General features: G+C 60.4%; 1 protein-coding gene across 1 annotated transcript; it reads left to right on the top strand.

The window, feature by feature from the left end:
- Positions 1-952: 952 nt before the first annotated feature.
- On the top strand, positions 953-16101 carry ARHGEF37 (Rho guanine nucleotide exchange factor 37). The gene is made up of 13 exons (XM_075715643.1): positions 953-1027; positions 4924-5139; positions 5559-5682; positions 6074-6221; positions 7846-8045; positions 8626-8756; positions 9356-9460; positions 11536-11646; positions 12900-13229; positions 14184-14312; positions 14685-14880; positions 15319-15491; positions 15892-16101. The coding sequence occupies exons 2-13, from the start codon at positions 4936-4938 to the stop codon at positions 16099-16101; spliced, it is 2061 nt and encodes a 686-aa protein (XP_075571758.1). The 5' UTR covers positions 953-1027; positions 4924-4935.
- Positions 16102-18345: the final 2244 nt, after the last annotated feature.

Here is an 18345-nt window from a genome sequence, read left to right on the forward strand (position 1 = left end):
AACATGGCTCTGTTGCGGGAGAAGCCGGTCCTGCATCCCTGCCACCCTCCGCAGCAGCTGCAGGGTCCCACGCACGGTCCCACGTGCAGTCCCACGCTCTGCCACCACTTGCCAGGTTTCATGTTGGCAGGGGGTGAATGCTGGCTGCCCACAAGGGTGCCGATGCCAAGAGTGCCAGGGGACAGCCCACCCCGCTGGGATCCTTTAGCTTGGCTTAACCGGAACACCACACCTCGCCCTGGGACACAAACAATTGTGCTGGACCAGCAGGCGCCTATTTGCTTTTCCCTTGTAAGGAGAGCTAGGCCAGGGCAGCCAACCTGCTCTCACACCTCCCTGGGGGGCCCTGGAGTGGTGACAGCGCTGTGACACTGCTCCAGGTCCCCAAGACACCCAGGCGAGCTGAGCGGAGCCGCAGCAGCCCCAGCCACAGGGCTGGACGGGAGGAGTGTGGGGCCAGTGGCACGGAAGGAAGGAAATGGCTTGCATGGGGCAGAGGAGGCGTCAGCTCCTCCCCACAGGGCTCGACAGTGAGGCCATCCTGCAAGGAACTTGCCAGAGCCAGGTTACCCAGTGTCTGAAAAATCAGACTGGAATGGGAAATACGTCCAAGGCAGCGCCCATGGTGTGACCCGGCCAGGGCGGAACGGGTGGCCAGGGATGCCGCCCTGCTGTGCTGGCCCCAGCGGGGCGAAGACGCTGTCCGAGGGGGGAGCACTGCCCTGCCGGGACTCCCCGCGCAGCCACAGGAGTGTGGTTCCTGCCCTGGCGTGATCAGCCACAAGATGCTGACGGGAGCAAAGCGGCAGTGACATGCCTTGAGGGGCGATGGCTTTGTTGGAGGCAGCAGTAAGAGCGCCTGCCCAAGGATGGAGCTGGGGAACTCCTGGCATCGCTGCGACGCCAGCCCAAAGGCTACGCAGCCAGGCAGTTTGCTGCTTCAGAAAGCGCCTGGGCGAAGACTGAATCCCTGCTGCCACCTCCAAGGGAGTAAGGACAACATCTGTGTCCCCAAGGCCACAGCCAGGTAAAGCCGTCGCTGGTCAGCCATGTGTGGGTCTCTCCCGCGGCCACGTGTCTCTCCCTAAGCCCATGCAGCATGGGCCAGCCTGGGAACCATTCTTGTGGGGTGGCTTTACCCCAGCCACCCACCCAGCCAGGGGACATCGCTGTGCGTTGGCTTCTCCCCCAAAGGCGTGTCTGGGCGTTAATGCTTCTGCCTCTTCCCATCCCTGGCTCCTCCTGCCGTGCTGCTGCCCAGCTTATCCATCCGCAACCGCTCCTGTGTGCTGCAGCATCCCTCCAGCGCAGGGACGAGGGAGGACGGTTGCATGGCCTTGGCTCCGGGCCCCCGGCACAGCCCCACAAGCTGCACCCAGCCTCTCTGCAGGCAGGATGGGATGCAGGCAGGGAAGGCAGCGGGGCAGGCTGGCCTTCCTGGCACCAGCACTAGTGGGAGCCAGCGGGGCCGATGTGTGCAGGCCCCCGTGCTGCCCTTCCCAGCCCACAGCAGCCCCCACACCTCAGCTGGGGGGGCTGGCTCGCACCCCCAGAAATGGACCCAGAGGGAAGGGCTGCACCAGAGGGCTCGTCCCGGCCCATGGGGAGGTTTGGCTCTAGACACCGACACTGCCTGTGACCTGCGTGAGTCGCTGAAAGACTCAGAGTCCTTTTTACTGTGCCACTGTTTGGACAGTGAGAGTCAGCCTGGAAAACCCCAGGTGCCGCTGTCCCCTCCCTGCGGTCAGGCGGAAGATGAGTTCCCAGCTGCGGCAGCTGGCTGCAACTCAGCCTCTCTCTTCTCAATAGCTTGTTTATAAGGATGCAAACACCTCACGAGCAAAAAAACAACTCGACGCCAAATAGCCGCTAGCCTCCAATGGTCCAATCTGTGCAACCACTTCCTCAGTTACACATTTTTGTTTCTGTTTGCTCCGAACCCTTTTCCGTGGCTAAGCAGCTGGGAAGCGATGGCAGAGCAGAGGGGTGCGCGGCGGGGGCCATGCCTGCCTGCGAGATAACGTGGGGGGAGCCTGTGCATTCGTGGATGGGCTGTGGGAGCAGCAGGGCACCAACCGGGCTCCCCTAGCTAGGGCTTGAGGCAGCAACACACAGGAAAGGCTGTAGAAAGACGCAGAGGGCTCGTCGCTGTTTATCTGTGGCAGGAGGGAGCCGGTGCGTCCCCCGCTCTCCCGCCGGAGCCGCTGCCCGGCACAGGCCACCAGGACGCGGGGGCTGCCGTGCGCCGGCTGCGCGGCACCGCGGTTTGAGGACGGACAAGGCGAAAAGGGGGGGGGGGGGGGGGGGGGCTGCTGCCGCCACGCCGGGGGCTCACACGGGCCCGGCTACGGCGCTGGGGCCCGGCTGCTTTTGCAGACGCGAGCCCCCCGCCCCCGCCGCTGCGGCGGGGCCCTCCCCAGCCGCCCCTCCCGCCGCCCCCGGCTGCTGGCGGAGGCGCCGGGCGCCCGCTGCGGCCCCCGCCCGCCCGCCCGCCTGGCCGGCCGCCCGCAGTCTCCCGCCGCGGCCGGGCGTGCGCAGGGAGCGCCTGCCCGCGGCCCCGGCCGCCGCCGCCGCCGCCGCCGCGCCGGGCCCTGCGGCGGGGCGGGGGGTGGGGGGGGCGCCCAGCTCGGCGGCGGCCGGCGCGGGGGTGCCGTCAGCACGTGCCGCCGGCTCGCCCCGCGCCGCGGGCTGGGCCGTCCCTGCCCACGCCACGGGTTTATCATTAACAGCCCGCAGGCAGCCGGAGAGCGGCCGCAGCCGGGCACAGCTCCCCGGCGCCAGCCCCTGCCTCCCCCGCAGGTAAGAGCCGGGGCCGCGGCAGCCGGTTTCGGGGCGCGGAGGTGACGCCGGGGCCGGAGGAGCGGCGCGGGAGCGGGGGGTGGCCCGGCCGCGCCGGAGCCCGTCCCTCGGGGCGCGGGGAGGGTGGGCCCCCGAGTGCCGGCCGGGGACGCTGCCCGGTCCCCGCTTCGCGGACAGGGATGCTCGGAGCCGCCGGGGCGGCAGCGACATGTCGAAGGCAGGCGGCTGCCTGGGAGGAGAGCTGCGGAATGAAACCTGCTCCTGCGCTCTCCGCCTGGTCCGATGCTGCCCAGAAACGCCTCTGGTTGGTTTTGCACGACTCCCTCGTCCCTCTGATGTTTCAGGCCGGGGCGGTGGGGGGGAGGAAAAGGGGTTTCCCCAGCTCGGGGACGACCCCCCAAAGCAGCTGCGTACTCTGGGGGATGCTGGCGCAGGGACCGGTGACAGCCCAGCGCCTGCGTGCCCCCGAGCTGCGGGGCATCTCTCCAGAGCTCAGGGGGTGTCTCGGATCACGGCTTTCCACCTGCCTCCACTGCAGCCCTTCCTCTGAGCAAGGGTTTTGCTGTCACCCCCAGGCAGAGGACGCTGAGCTTGTCCAACAGCCCTTGATGGGCATCCTTCTGCCTGGGCACCTCGGGAGCACCCAAAGGGGCGCAGGAAAGTATCTCCCAATCCCCGTGTCCTGTAGCAGCCAACACCACGCCACAGGCAGGGGCAGCAGACAAATCCGCAGAGGGCAGGGATGACAGCTGGCAGGGTAACGTGCACCTGTAAGACAGGCGGAGGTCACATACCTTCTCGCTGGCATTTGCTTGCTGTGCCAAGCCCAGCTCATCTCCAGCGCAGCTGCGGGCATGTGCCAGGAGGGGACATTAACCCTGCCTGGTGCTTGCAACTGCATCACCCACTTATTAGCTGGACCTTTCCCCAGCGGGGGCTCGGGCTGTCCTGTCAGCCCCTCTCCCTGCTCCCACTGCAGGCGCCCGGGGCTGCAGCCTCCGAAGCGGGCGCCTGGCCTGACGTGGTCTGGCTGACAGTCAGGCACAGAGGTTGGCACCGCTGGGCAGGCGGCAGAGGGCAGATGCAGAGCCACCCTCCCTGTGCCACTGCTTGTGCCATCTCGCTTTTATCCTGCCAAGTCATCTCCTCCCTGCCTTTGCTCTTCGCCTCTCCCACAGCCTCCGCAGGCAAGCTGCCTGGCAGCATCCCTCCCCCCGGCCGGGGTCTGGATCCAGCTGAGCTGTGCACTGGGCTGGCGTGGGCTGTGCTGTGTTTCTCTCTCAAGGCCTCCTGGCTGGGATGGAGCATTATCTGTGATACTTTGGGAGCTGCTCCATCCTCCTCAGCATCAGTTAGAGTAGAGGATGTTCCCTGAGAAGGAAATGGCATGAATCAGCTCCAATTTTTCACACTCTCCAGAGGCAGAGAGGAGAGGGGAGCAGGCTGTGCTCTGCAGGGCACAGGCATTGCGTGCCAGGGGCTGCGAGTGTCTCTGACAGAGGTGCCTGCAGCTTCGCTCACATCTCTCCCCCATCCCCATCACTTTTAAACCAGCTCTTCCTGCCACAGAAACGTCTCTTGTTCAAGCACTGCAAAAACACTCTTTGTCCTTTGGGTAGGACTCTTGAATGCGAGGCAACGTGCCAGGCACTGACAGCCAAGGCAGGGAGGGAACAGCTAGCCCCAGCAGCGCAGAGCAGGAGCAGAGGTGGCAAACTGCACTCTGCCCTCAGGGACCAGCCCCTGCTCAGTCCCAGTGCTGGGTGAGTGCTGCTGGTCCTCTGCGTGCAGCTGGGGCTCCCCTTGCCTGCACCCTGGTCCTGCACGTGCTCGCTGGAGTTTCGGCACGTGTGTGTGGCAAGCCGCTGCCTGCCATGCGTGGGTGTCTGCCATCTGTGCCAGCCAGCTCCGTGGCTTGCAGCACTTTATGGCTTCATGGTGTTGGAGTGTCATCCTCACCTTGCTTGTAAGTGCAGATGGCTTGAGTGTCCCTGGGGATGTGCTGTGGGGTGCCCCCAGCACAGGGGAGGGAGCACGGGCACTGAGCTGGGTTAGGTACCAGAGCATCAGTCCCGGGGCTGCCCTTGCCACAGCCTGTTCCTAACCCTGTGCCACCCCCTGCAGTGTCACGCCAAGATGGCAAGCACCCATGGGGCAGAGCCTGATGCCAAGGATGCAGCAGAGACTGAAGAGGCCATCTATGAGGAGGTGATGCCCTGTGACAGGATGGAGCTGAGCCAGCGGCTGGCCGTGGAGGAGCTCATCACCACTGAGGCCAGCTACGTCCGCAACATCCAGCTCTGCGTGTCGGACATCCGGGCACACCTCCAGAAGAAGCAGGTGAGAGGGGGTACATCCCCCTGTCCAGGGACTGGGGACCATAGGGTGAATCTGTCAAGAGCTGTGAGATACCCAAATCACTGCAGGGAGGTCACCACGTGCTCACCTTCCACTGGGCTCTCCCTGATAAGACAAGGTCTTGGGTTGGATGGACATTGGGTCTGACCCAATATAGCCGTCCTACAGCTTTAACCCTGCATCTGTAACGTGACAAGGCCTCATTGCCCTGCTCGGGAGCACAGCCAGGTCTCAGCATCCCCAATGCCTCCTGAATCAGAGCATCGCTCCAGCTCCTCAGGTGTCACATGAGGCAGCTGGAAGGACATGAGTGCTCAGGAGGGCGCAAGTGCCTCCAGAACACATGGTCCACCTCTGCCTGATGTATTTGGCTTACCCTGGGGCATCTTTGTTCCCTTCAGCTGCCTGATCTTGACCTGGAAGGACTCTTCTCTAACACTGATGACATCCTCCATGTCTCCAGACGGTTCCTGAAGGGTCTTGAGGCCACGGCTACCCAGGAGGGCGAGCAGCTGCTCTGCATCAGTAAGTGGTGGAGTGCCAAGAGCTGACCTGCACCCACCCATGCTTTTGCTGGTGCTGGCAGTGCCGCTGCCCAGCGCTGTGCCCAAGTGCAGCCCCCAGTGCACCCACGCTGACACCTCCTGCACCTCCCTCGGCTCTGGAAAGTGCTGCTGCCTGCACACTGCCATCCGCAGGCAGCCACCCACGCTCACCCCACAGGGGCAAGGCAGACCTGCCCAGCTGCAGGAAGGGTGTGTGGGGTGCAGCATCAGGCCCAGCTTAGCAGAGGTGCCCGGGGTGCAGAGCATAGCTCTGCCGGCTTCACCCTTCCAGCAGGCTGGGGAGAAACCTCTGCCTTTCTCTGAGGCCATAGGAAAGGACCGTCCTTTCCAGCCTTGCTCTCCTTCCTCAGGTGCCCTGTTCCAGCAATTCAAGGAGGAGATGGAGACCGTCTACAAGATCTACTGTGCCAGCTACGAGCATGCCCTTCTGCTGGTGGAGAGCTACCGCAAGGACCCCAGGCTGCAGGAGGAGATCTTGGAGACCCTGAATGCAACAGTGTAGGTACCTGCTGCTGAGGCCACCACCTCCCTCTCCCTGTTTTACCTACTGGCCTTGCCCTTCTCCTCTCTGGACAAGCTGCCTGCAGGGGTACGTGCCACCAGGCTGAGTGTAATATCATGGTCATCACCTTTGAAAAGGACCTGGGGGTGTTGGTAGACAGCTGGCTGAACATGAGCCAGCAGTGTGCCCAGGTGGCCAAGAAGGCCAACAGCATCCTGGCTTGTATCAGGAATAGTGTGGCCAGCAGCAGCAGGGAGGTGATTGTCCCCCTGTACTCGGCGCTGGTGAGGCCGCACCTGGAATACTGTGTCCAGTTTTGGGCCCCTCAATACAAGAAGGACATTGAGGTGCTGGAGCGTGTTCAGAGAAGGGCAACAAGGCTGGTGAAGGGTCTGGAGCACAGGTCTTAGGAGGAGCAGCTGAGGGAACTGGGGTTGTTTAGCCTGGAGAAGAGGAGGCTGAGGGGAGACCTTATCGCTCTCTACAACTACCTGAAAGGAGGTTGTAGTGAGGTGGGTGTTGGTCTCTTCTCCCATGTGGTTAGCGATAGGACGAGAGGAAATGGGCTCAAGCTGCGCCAGGGGAGGATTAGGTTGGAAATTAGGAAAAATTTCTTTACAGAAAGGGTGGTCAAGAATTGGAACAGGCTGCCCAGAGAGGTGGTGGAGTCACCATCCCTGGAAGAGTTCAAAAAACGGGTAGATGTGGCACTTTGGGACATGGTTTAGTCTAGTCTACCCTTGATTGGCTTAGAATAGACTTGGTAGTGTAGGTTAATGGTTGGACTGGATGATCTTAAAGGTCTTTTCCAACCGAAACAATTCTATGATTCTATGATTTGTGGCATTGCCTGGTGTAGTCCCTGGCAGCCTGTCCTGCATCCTTGGGGCCACTTGCCAAAGGGGCACTACAGCTTGATAGTCTTTTATGGCAGACACCAAAACAAGGGATGGGGTGGCACCCACAGCTCCTGCCTGCTCCACAGCCCAAGAGGCTGTGCCCACAGAGGACACATGATCCCCAGCTTGACCAGAGAGACGGGCTGGCCCCGGGGGACCTGCTGAACCCGTCCTGAACTGTTGGGGGGGTCACAAATACTGTCCGAGACAGGAGAAGCAGGAGTGGCAGTGGAGGAGCTCTTGGGGTTTGCTGCTCTCTGTTTCAGGGCACAGGTGATGTGACTCCTAAATGAGCGATGCCTTGCATGTGGGTAGAAGGGGAGTCCTGCCTGCAGCCTGCCTGCACTTTGCCCACATCCTCCTCCTCACTGCCCCTGGAGCAAGCACCAATCCTGTGCCTCCTAGCTAGACAAGCGCAGCACTGTTCAGGGAGGCAGGGTGCCCGCCCGGGGCTGGCACTGCCTTCGGGGCTGGCGGGGACAGCATCCCCCTGCCAGCACTCCCGGAGCAGGCGGGTGGCCCCACAGCTGGCAGGGAGCAGGGCTTCACAGCCAGAAGCCCCCCATGGCTGCTAGGCACAGCTTGCCTGCAGGTCTAAGGCAGCAAAGCTCCCCTGCAGCTGGAGAGGCGCTGCTTTCTCCCCAAAATGCTTGCAGAGAAGCTGGGAGGAGCAGGAGGGCAGCCTTGCGCACTGACCTAGAGCGATTCCCCTCTCCATCAGGCCTCACACAGGTGCGTCAGACCTCAGCTTCTTCCTGGTGATGCCAGTGCAGAGGGTCACCAAATACCCACTGCTGCTGGGGAAGATCCTGGAGAACACCCCTGTCAGCGCCAGCGCCTACCCGGCCCTGCAGGCAGCCGTCTGCGCCATGGCCCAGGTCAACGCCAACATCAACGAGTACAAACGGCGCAGAGAAGTAGGTGAGTGGGCAGGGAGCACGGCACAGGGAGGGGGCACAGCATCTGGGAGGCCCCATCCCAATGCCAGTCATCTCCCCTTGGTGTTGCGCTAATTCTCACTTAAATCAGTTCAAAGCTCTCCGGCCCTCCACCCGTACTGCCTGGTGGAACCACGGACTCATGCAAGCAGCTCCTGGCACAGTGCAGGCAGCTCCCAGCACTGCTCTGGTCCTGCAAATGCCACTCTGGGCAAGACCTGAAGGCTGCAGGAGCAGGGTGGCATGGTGGGGGCTGAGCACAAAACCAGACTATCTGCATTCCTGGAGCTGGGGAATGGGGAGGAACAGTCCTGCCCTTGGGACAGGAGAAATAAGGCTCCCCACGAATAGGAGCTTGCTGCTCTTTTTGGTTTTCATAGTACTTTCCCCGGGGCTGCCCTTCTTTGATGTGGGTTGTGCTTATCCTGTTGATCATGACTTGTCAGCTCCGGGCCTCCATGCTGCTCACCCGCGTTGCCCACTCAGGCTGCTGAGGATGCTGCCCTAAAGTTTCCTCTTCTGATCTTTTTTCCTCCCACCTTGTGTGCCCCCACCCGAGGCAGCAACCAAATACAACAAGGCCGAGCACCTGACGCTGCGGGACCGCTTTGCGCGCCTCAACACGCACTCCATCGCCAAGAAGACCACGCGACTGAGCCGGCTCTTCATGCACGAGGCCGGCATCGTGGCCAAGGTGGGCAGCCCGCACCCCGCTGCCTGCCCGCACCCCACCCACTGCCTCTCCTTGGGTCATTTCTGGGGCTTTCCGCTGCCTCCCGCGATGCCTCGCCAGCGGATGGGGAGAGCGGAGCCGAGGTGGTGCGGCCGATGCTGACACCCAGTGGCCTGTGCTGTCACATGGGCCACACTCCCGTTTTCGAGCAGCCTAAGGGTGGCTCCCGGTCCCCGGCCCCAAGGACCAGCGGGGTGGGAGGGATGCAGGTACAGACCTTGCTCCCTGCCTCAGAGCGCTGCAGGGGAGTGCTTTGGCCCCCAAAGCACCCACAGGATCCTCAGGCACCCCAGCGAAAGGAAGGACACCCTGGTGTTCCCCAGCACCACAGCATCACCGAAAGCCCTGTTTCTGCATGCATCCCAAGCACCCTAGATCTTGGCTCTTTTCAGATTCCTGGAGCCTCTCAGGGTCTCCCCTGCTTGTCGCCAGCACTGAGAGCTTCAGGCAGGTGCCTGGCTGCTTTTTACATTAGCACCCAGTGAGGGCATCAGCCCTGCCTGAGGCGAGGCATGGCCTGGCCTGCCCATGCCGGGGATAAGCTGCCCCTTGCCTTGCAGACAGAGGACAGAGAGTATGACGACCTGGAGAAGAAGTTCCAGTGCGTGGTGTCCAGCGTAGCTGTACTGAAGGAGAACGTGGCATCCTACCTGGGCCATTTAGAGGTAAAACCCTCATAACTTGCAGGGGGTTGGTCCCATCCAGGCCTCAGGACCTGTTTCTTGGGGTTGCAGAATACTTTCAAGCCCTGTGGAAGCCAGCATCAGTTGCGGATGTTCAGTGACTTGCATTTCTCAGCTAAAGATGTTGTGCCAGGGACTTTCACAACATCCAAGGATCGCTCAGGTCCAGCAGAGCTTAAAACAAAGCCAAGGGTTTGATGACACAGTCTGAGCTGGGTGTCATTTGAGAATAATCAGTCCTTAAACTGATCATTACTTCAAGGAATTAAATAGCTGTGAAGGCTAAGTGCTGTTCAGCCCGGGAATTCTTGCATAACAGGTATGAGGCAGAAGTGTTCCCAAATCCGGGAAACAACAAACTTCCCTTCTGAGATGACTTGGCTGAGTAGCTGCTGTGATTTTCTCATGGAAATCCCTTGGGGCATCTGAGGGAAATGAAAGTATGAGCAATGACAAAACTTGAAACCCCCAGACTCTGTATTGTCAGGAAGGTTTCAGGAAATAGCAGAGGGTTCAGAAAGCAGCAATTCAAGAGCTGGAAGGATCTTGTCATGAAAATATTGACAAGGACTCCCCATATAGGATTGGGAAGGAGGAAAAGGGGACAAAGACTCTCTGTAGCCCAAAGAGTGGGTAAAATAGGATTAGAATAGAAAACATCAGGATGGCAATCTGTATGACAGTGAGAGGTGGCATCAGCTACAGGGACAGGGTACAACCGTTCCTGGGATATCAAGTCCTCCTGGGGACCTGCCTGGCACTGCCCCTTAGTGAGCTGCATCTCTGTGAGCCAGCTTATTGGCTTCAGCCAGGACATCAAGTATCTGCAAACAGGCTGGGCAGCCTAGATAATAAGCTGTGGTTAAGAGTCATGCTGGGGCTTGGATGCAGCTTCAGAGGAGCTTCTGGTGGGGGAAGGTGGGGCTGCATGCATGCCCCATCTCTCTCCCTCTGAAAGCTTTTCAAAGACATCCTGAGGAACCAACGAAGAAATGTTCTCATAGTGGCGAGACAGCCTGGCCTCTCTTTGTGCTGGCTGGCAGTTCCCTCTTGTGCATCTGTCTGTACCAGTGCCCCCACCACCAGGAGATGCAAATCTTGGTGCATACAAGATCATCACAGCCACCTCTGCTTGTGTAAGAGCCCCTGTAGGGTTGAAGAAAAGCACACAGGTCTCAGAGCTGCTGCCTGCTGCTCAAAGGGTCAGTCCCTTTCCCCTTTTATATTTCCATGTCCAGTCTCTCCTGTGGCAAGGAAGACGACAAAGGAAGGGTCTCCTGAACATGACGACAGGCAAAAAGATGAGATTTAGGACAGAGATGGGCCTCTCTGAGTGCCCTGAAGGCAGCCATCATTGACAAGAATCAGACAGAAACTGCTCCTGCTGCTCCAGGACTGACTGCAGGAGCAGTGCTCCAAGGGACAGCAAAGCCAAGCCCAGGAGGAGCAGGAGGCCAGGCTTCCCTTGGCACCAGCAGCAGGCTGGGGCTCTGGGAGTTCAGTGCTCCCTTCTCTGCGTCTAGAGGTTGTGGGTCAAAATCTGCCTCCAGGCAGGAAGGAGGCTGCTGCCCACAGAGTTAACATTAGAGCAAAGCCTCTCAAAGCCGAAGAGCATCTCCACCCAAACCATCCCTAGCCACTTTCCTTTCCCACTAGTCTTAGTCTCCATGCAGAAGCAGAGGCAAGATTTTATACACAAATACAAGAAACTCCATGGAGCTACTGGAGCACCAAAGCCAAATGTCAAAGCACCACGTGACATCAAGCTGGGGTAGGCTGTCTGGGGCCACAGGGCAGCCTTGGCCACCTTGCTGGGGTAGGAGTTTTTGCAAGCTGGTACATGACTCCTGCTCAAGGGGAGAGGTTTGTTAACACCTAAGTGAGCTCCCTGGCTTGCAGACAAGAGTAGCCTAGAGCATCAGTCCCCCTGGGCTGCTGGCACAGAGCACCCACACTGGGACATCTGCACGTCTTTGGAAACAGGGCTAGGTTACGGATGGGTTAGCTAGTATTGGGCAGCTTCTGCAGGTCAGGTCTGATGGCTTTCTCTCTTTCAGGCATTCCTGTTGCCAACCCCACACAAGTATGAGCTGCAGATCGATGAGGGACCTGCCCAGCAGTACCGCCGCTTTGCAGAGTACCTCCATTGCACTGTTTTCCCAGAGTTTGTGAGTGCTCCTTCCCTGTATATCTCCTTCAGGGTCACAGCCAAGCATTGCTCTCACACTTTCTGCCAAGGTACAGCAGGGGCTGGTTCCAGGGTAGGGCAATCAAGAGCTGAGGGGGACCCCCGAGCAGGCAGTGTCCTCACCAACAGGCACAGTCCCCTGGGGCCTGAGCGGGCAGGTAACAGGGTCCATCAGCATTCCCAGACACATGAAGCGAAGAACCAGCTCCAGGTTCCATCCAGGAAACAAAAGAAGATAGGGCCAGAGACATGGCTACAACACAGCTCTAAAGTCCATCCAGGGCTGGAGGCAAGCTGCGATGTCCATCGAGGAGCTGAGCTACCTACAGCAGAGGCTCACCCAGGAGACAGAGGCAGAAACCAGCTCACCCACAGCCCCACAGCAATGCTCAAGTAGCAGCTGAAGGCCTTTAAATGGGCTGTGGGCAGGGGTTTGGGTGGAGGCCCCAGGTAAGGCTGGTCTTGGGCCATTAAAGACTATTTGTGCCTTCAGGGCCCTGACATGCTCAATGCCAGCCATGCAGGCAAGGCTGCAGTGGAGCACAGGATGGTGGGAAACGAGGTGTACTGTTTATTTGACTCACACAAGGTGTTTGCCACCAAACCTCAGGCCAACCTACCCATGCCTTGTGGGCATCCATACTTGTCTCTGGGGGCCCAAGAGCCCCCCATCTGTCTCCTTCCACCACCCCTGCTTGGTTCCCCAGGACTCCCTCTTGGGTAGTGGCTGCCACCGTGAATGCAGTCAGGGAGGTTTTCTGAGCAGTGAAGAGTGTGACAGGGCAGCCTGAACCCCACACCTGGATGCTGGCATCCCCAGGGAGTGCCAACATGGGGAGGAAGGGTAGCTATGAGGGATAACTGCACAGACTCTGGGCTGAGGGTCTCTGTCAAACCAGGACACTATGGCCTGCATGGGACGGTCACTGCAGCACCCGCCTTGGCCCACGGGACCTTGCGCATGAGGGTCCTACCCGATCATTTGCATGGGGCACAAGTTTTGAATCCTGGCATGCATGACTGCTCTCTGCCGAGGGTTTGCTTTGGTTGGCATCCTATGTGCCTTCAGGGAAGGGTGCCTCAGATGCTCCCCACTCCACACAAGCCCTTCAACAGGTCCACGAGCCTTTTCTCCCATGTAGGACAGTGCCCCATGCAGACAGCTGCATGGGGCACTGTGAGCCCCCCTGTCTGGGGGGCTCACGTGGAGATTTGGGTTCTATTGCCCCACAGAAGCGACGGCTGGACAGGCTGGTCTGCCAGCCCCTCTGCAGCCTCTCAGACATGTTGGTGGGGCCACAACAGCTGGTCAAGAAGCGCCTGGACAAGCTGCTGGACTATGAGGAGATCCAGGAGCGGAAGAGCGAGATGGGCAGTGTGACATACGATGAGGAGGCAGCCATGAACACCTACCTTGCCATCAACGCCCTGCTCGTGGCTGAGCTCCCACGGTTCAACCAGGCAGCTCTGCAGCTCCTGGGGCAGATACTGTGCTCCCTCAGTGCCCTGCAACGGGACTTGGCTGCCCAGGTCCTGCACCAGGCAGAAAGGGAGCTAGAGCAGGTGAGAGTGACCCTTTGGCATGTGTGCCCAAACCAGCACACATGCTGAGCCAGACCTGCCTTCTTCAGGCTTGGGACATCACTTGGATGTCAGGGCACTGAAGGTTTGCTGTAGCCCAAGCCTGCCCTGCAGACACACAGCCAACTGTCTAGCATTTGTAAGTGCTCTCTCCTCCCCTTTGGCTGGGGAAAGCCAAATTGTCTCTTCTTCACTGCCAGGAACTGTCCTGCTCTCTCTTTGAGGACACCACTGGTAATTTATTGATGTGCTGTTTGAGAGATCAGTGTTAACTCTGAGCTCCTGAAAGCTCTGTGCTGGGAAGGCAAAGAGAAGGACAGCTCCTGGCCTGAGGAATGAGCATGCCTCAAACCTCCATCCCCTGGGAGATATCTCCCAGGACTCCTCACTGCACAGCACTCTCTGAGTCTGATGTTTGCAAACGTGGTGGATCACGCCAGTCCAGAGCCCTGGGGTAGAGCATGGCCCTGGCCTGACCCACGACCGAGATGAGAACAAGATGCAGCCATGTGGAGGTATCCAGGCACTGCTTGTATGTGCCTAGTCATGAGGGTGGATTCCCCTTGCTCAGCCTGGGATGCTTACGCTGCAGACATCTACCCCAGAGCTACATCCACCTGTCTCCCTTTTTAGTCAGGTGGGATGGACTGTGGGCTTGGGGCAGGACAACAGGACCCAGGGACTGCTGCAGTGGGCTGGGTACAGCCCAAGAGCCCCGCATGTGACTGCCCTGCCCAGGGCAGGTGGCTCAAAGCCAGAGCACAGCAGCTCTCCATGCCAAAGGGAACCACACCCTAGATGCAAGGTGCATCTTGAGTGATAAGGTCTGTTCTCTTGCTTTCTCATCTCTTTTCTTCCTGCTCCTTCTCTTTTGACCCTGCCCACAGCTGTTCCCCTCCCCAGGGCCCTCTCTGATCTCAGGGTCTGTCTTCACAGATGCCCCATGGCCGCATGCCTCTGCCCAGTTTCTGGAAGATGGTGGAAGACACCTTCCAGCAGTCTCGTGCTCAGCTCTGTACCTTCTGCCAGACATTTGAGATGGTCACGCCAAGCCCTGTGACACAGGTAGGAGCTGGGAAGGGGATGTCTCAGGCCAGCTGGAGGAAGAGGCAGGACTGTGGCTTTCCAGTGCAGAACATCTCCTTGGCGGGGAGGTTGGCTCAGAAAGTGGCACAGGGGCTTGCTGCAGCCACAGTATTTCCCCCAAGCCCCCAACAGCAGCTGGCTGGGAATAACCAGGGATGAGACAGTCTCAGCTCTTCTGGTTCTGGACACTTGTCTCAAAACCATGAGGTAGAGCAGATAGTGTGAAGGAGTTTCTCCTCTAACTGCTCACTAGGATGTGATCCTGCAGAGAGATCCATGCACATGTGCATGGAGGGCCTCAGTCTCCCATCTGTCTCATCAAGTGCTCCTGTGTCTCTCGCTCCCCAACAGCCTCTGAACCCTGCTGAGGAACGGAAGGTCCTTTCCCTTGTGAGCAAGCACGGCCCAGACAAACTTTACCAAGTGACAAGCAACATCACTGGCAGCAAAGACTTGGACCTGACCTTGCAAAGGGGACAGATTGTAGCTCTGCTGCAAAGTGTGGACACTAAGGGGAACACAAGCAGATGGCTGGTGGATGCTGGAGGTACTGTGAGCGCTATGGGGAGCCTCTCCCTGCCTCAGCACCAGGGTCAGAAAACAAATCCAAACCACTTCCTCATCTTGGATGAAACAGCAGGCCATTGCCTCCTGGGTCCTCCTTTCCAGGGTTTGCTCAGCCCAAACCCACATCTGCTTTGCCAGCTGCACCCGTAGCCATTAGCTGTAAAGTTCAGGTTTCCCCATGAGGGAGCACTCATGGCTCATCATGGCTGGGAAAGGAGAATCCCGTGCACACAGAAACATCTTGAAACCCCTTTTTGGGAGGGGTTGCTGCTGGATATCCCCTAGTGATGGACCAGTTTGAACAGGGCTTCTGTGCCATGCCAGGCAACAGCCAGGTTGTCATTCTTCTCTCCTCCAACCATTCCTATATGTGCCAGGCAGTGGGGCCCCATGACCTGTGTGTGTGCGTGTCCTCCAGGTCCCCGAGGGTTTGTGCCTGCTGGAAAACTCCAGCCCTATTGCCCGGTACAAAGCCAGCAGCTCGGGATGCAGATGCCAGCCCTGGAGAGCAGCACAGAGAGAAGGCGACATTCGTATGCATCTCCTGAAGCTCCCAGGCCCCAGGTGGCCACCTTCACCCCAGCTTACCAGGTGAGAGTCCAGGACACCCCTCCCAGGGCCATTCCTAGCAAACCCACCAGCTCCATGCCAGTCCCTGTGTGTGCAGCGTGTGGGTGGGAAGTGGACCTGCTTTTCCAGCGCACACATGGTCATACATGTGCAGCCATGTGCCTAGCAGGGGAGTGTCACAGCCCCTGGCCAAGTGCCCTGTGAAGCTGGTGCCTGCCTTGCTAGGACCTGGGGTGGACAAAGCAAGAGAACTCTGCTCGGTGGGGTCCCCAGTGTCCCTCCATCGATGGCAGTGCTGCGCTGCCCTCTTGGAGACAACCTCCATGCCCCTTCTAGGTCCTGCCCTGCCATGTATGTCCTTTCCCCCTTTGACTCTCGCGTCCGGCACGGGCTTCCTCCCTCCTTCCCCTGCCTTTTGCAGGTGGTCGCTGGCTTCTCCTTCACAGCCAGGAGTCCGCAGGAGGTGAGCCTCCAGGCAGGGCAGCCCGTGGTGGTGCTGGAGCCGCACGACAAGAAGGGGAGCAAGGAGTGGAGCCTGGTGGATGTGAATGGCCAGAGGGGCTACGTGCCCTCCAGCTACCTGGTGACCGTCCCCGTGCATGAGCCCACAGGCTGGAGCTTGCCTGTGTGAGCATGGCCAGCCCAGCACCCAAAGGGCACAGGCTTCATCAGATGAGAACTGTCCACTTGGCACCCAAGAACTTGCCACAGGAGATGCTGGAGAGGGCAGATGTGGTGGCCCCAGGCCGGGGAGGTGGTGGGAAACAGCTGGCAGAATATGGCCTGGGGGATGTGGGTGCGAGGGATGGCAGTCGGGAGGCACATTTTGATGGATAGGCGTGAGGGTGCCGTGTCCCATATGTGTTTGCACAAAGGAAAGGAGCATGAGGGAGTGAGGGCAGGTGGCTGCAGTTTTCCAGGGATTTGCTGAAATCCATGTCAGTGACAAAAATGTCCCTAGGGGTGATGAGACAGCATTGTCCCCAGTTAGATCAGGACAGAACTGTAAAGGGTGCTGTGCTGCAGAGGGCGTCTTTGGCCTGGCAGGGAGCATCTGGGGCTCTTGGATAGAGTCTCTCAGGGAAATCACTGGTTTGAGTGCAGAGACCGAGGCAGAGCAGCCCCAGACACATGGCTCCCCGCTCCTCACCGGGGTGTCACACCTGCCTGGGTGCCTACCCTGATGTGCCATCGTGGTCCCTTCGGCAGCCCAGCCTTCACACCCTGCGAAAGGGCAAGGCGATGCCAGCCTGCGCCTGGCTGCACCGTCAGTGATGGGAGGGTGCTGGGCCGGGGTCCTCCCCAGCCCTCCTGGCCACCGAGCACCGCTCCTGGCCTCAGCTTCCCCCCGCAGCACGGTGGGGCTGATGCTACCGACCCCTTTGAGAGGCGCTTCGAGCTCTGGCGATGAGGAGCGCTCTGTACACCACCAATGCTACGTCGTGTGGCTGATACGCTGACATTATACTATATGATACCGTCTCTGCCCACGCCGTGCTGATGGGCCTGCCCCACGCGCCGGCTCCGCGGGGCTGGCAGGCCGGGGGGGGTTCGCTGCCGCCATGGACTCTGTGTGTCCTTGGCCGGCGTGGGGACAGCCCGAGGCGGCAGGGCTGGCGGTGCCGGTGTGAGCGGCGCTGTGCCGGGGCAGCGGCTGAAGGCGAGCGGTGTGCTGCTTCCTTCCCAGCCGCTGCTGCTCGGGGCTGGGGACGGAGAGCGCAGCTCCTGGGGGGCTCCGGACACAGCGTCCCGCTTGCCAACCCGCACAAATCTCCAGCGGTGTGACACACGCTGCTCTCTAGAAGCACAGGCCCCGTGGAAGGGGATTTTGGGAGAACCGACCTGTGTTGGTCCCTGACCTAAGGCTGGGTCTGGGGACAGAGGCAGCGCTCCCTCCCGCCACTGCCTGAGGCGTCACGGCTCTGTGCCTCCGTTTCCCCGTGGCTTGCTCTGATGCTGTGCTGTCACCTGCTGTTGATGGGGCTCAGGGCAGGGAGCCGTGCCCACGGCAGTGCTGACATGGTGCCAGAGGGGAATTTTTGAGCTCCCAGACGCAGCCCTCGGGGACTGGCAACGTGCTCCCTCCACGGGAGAGCTCAGCCCGTGGTGCTAGGCTGCCCACCCCTTGCCCACCGCAGGCAGTGGAGCGTGGAGGCAGCCGCCGCTGCAGGAGCCTGGCGTCACCCCGGCTGCCCTGGGCACCTGCTGCTTCCCGCATCAAAGGTGTGATGGCCCGGCTGGCGAGCGCTGGCATGCTGGCTCCTGCGCCCTCCCCAGCAGGAAGGCAGCGCGCTCAGCCACCCACGGGCTCCCCACAGGACGCGCTTTGGCGGCACAGGGGCTGGGTGCGGGTTCCCGCAGTGCTGCCCTGCGGCCGTGGCTGCGGGCTGGGCAGGGGGGCAGAGGTGGCACGTCCTCACCTGAGCTTGCACCATGTGGGGAGGGACGGGGTGGGTGCCAGGCAGGTGGGGACAGGCCCCAGATGCTGCTCTGCTTTCGCTGTGCACCCCACGCCTGGGTCGAGGTGCCTGGTTTGGGGTAGAGCTGCCTGTGGGGCTCACCCTCTTTTGTAGCTGCAGGGTCCTGGGGCTTTATCTGCGGGGAGGCTGGGGGTTTGCTACCTCTGCCCAGGTGCCATTTGAAAGCCCCAAGCAGATGGTCACCCACATGAAGCCTGGGAGAGGACGGCAGCGCCGGAGCCAGGGACATTGCCTGGGGATGCTCCCAGCCTAGGGAAAGGCCGATGGGCTCCTTGGGATGGGAAAGTGGGCAGGCTGGGGGGATGAGGACCACTGGGCAGGGGCTGGGTTTCTGAGTCTTGCCCGCCCAGCCCCGGCCCCACAGCGGCAGGGCTCACACCTCCAGGTCGCTGCGG

This window comes from Pelecanus crispus, chromosome 8, assembly GCF_030463565.1.
Source record: "Pelecanus crispus isolate bPelCri1 chromosome 8, bPelCri1.pri, whole genome shotgun sequence".
NCBI classification, from domain to species: domain Eukaryota; kingdom Metazoa; phylum Chordata; class Aves; order Pelecaniformes; family Pelecanidae; genus Pelecanus; species Pelecanus crispus.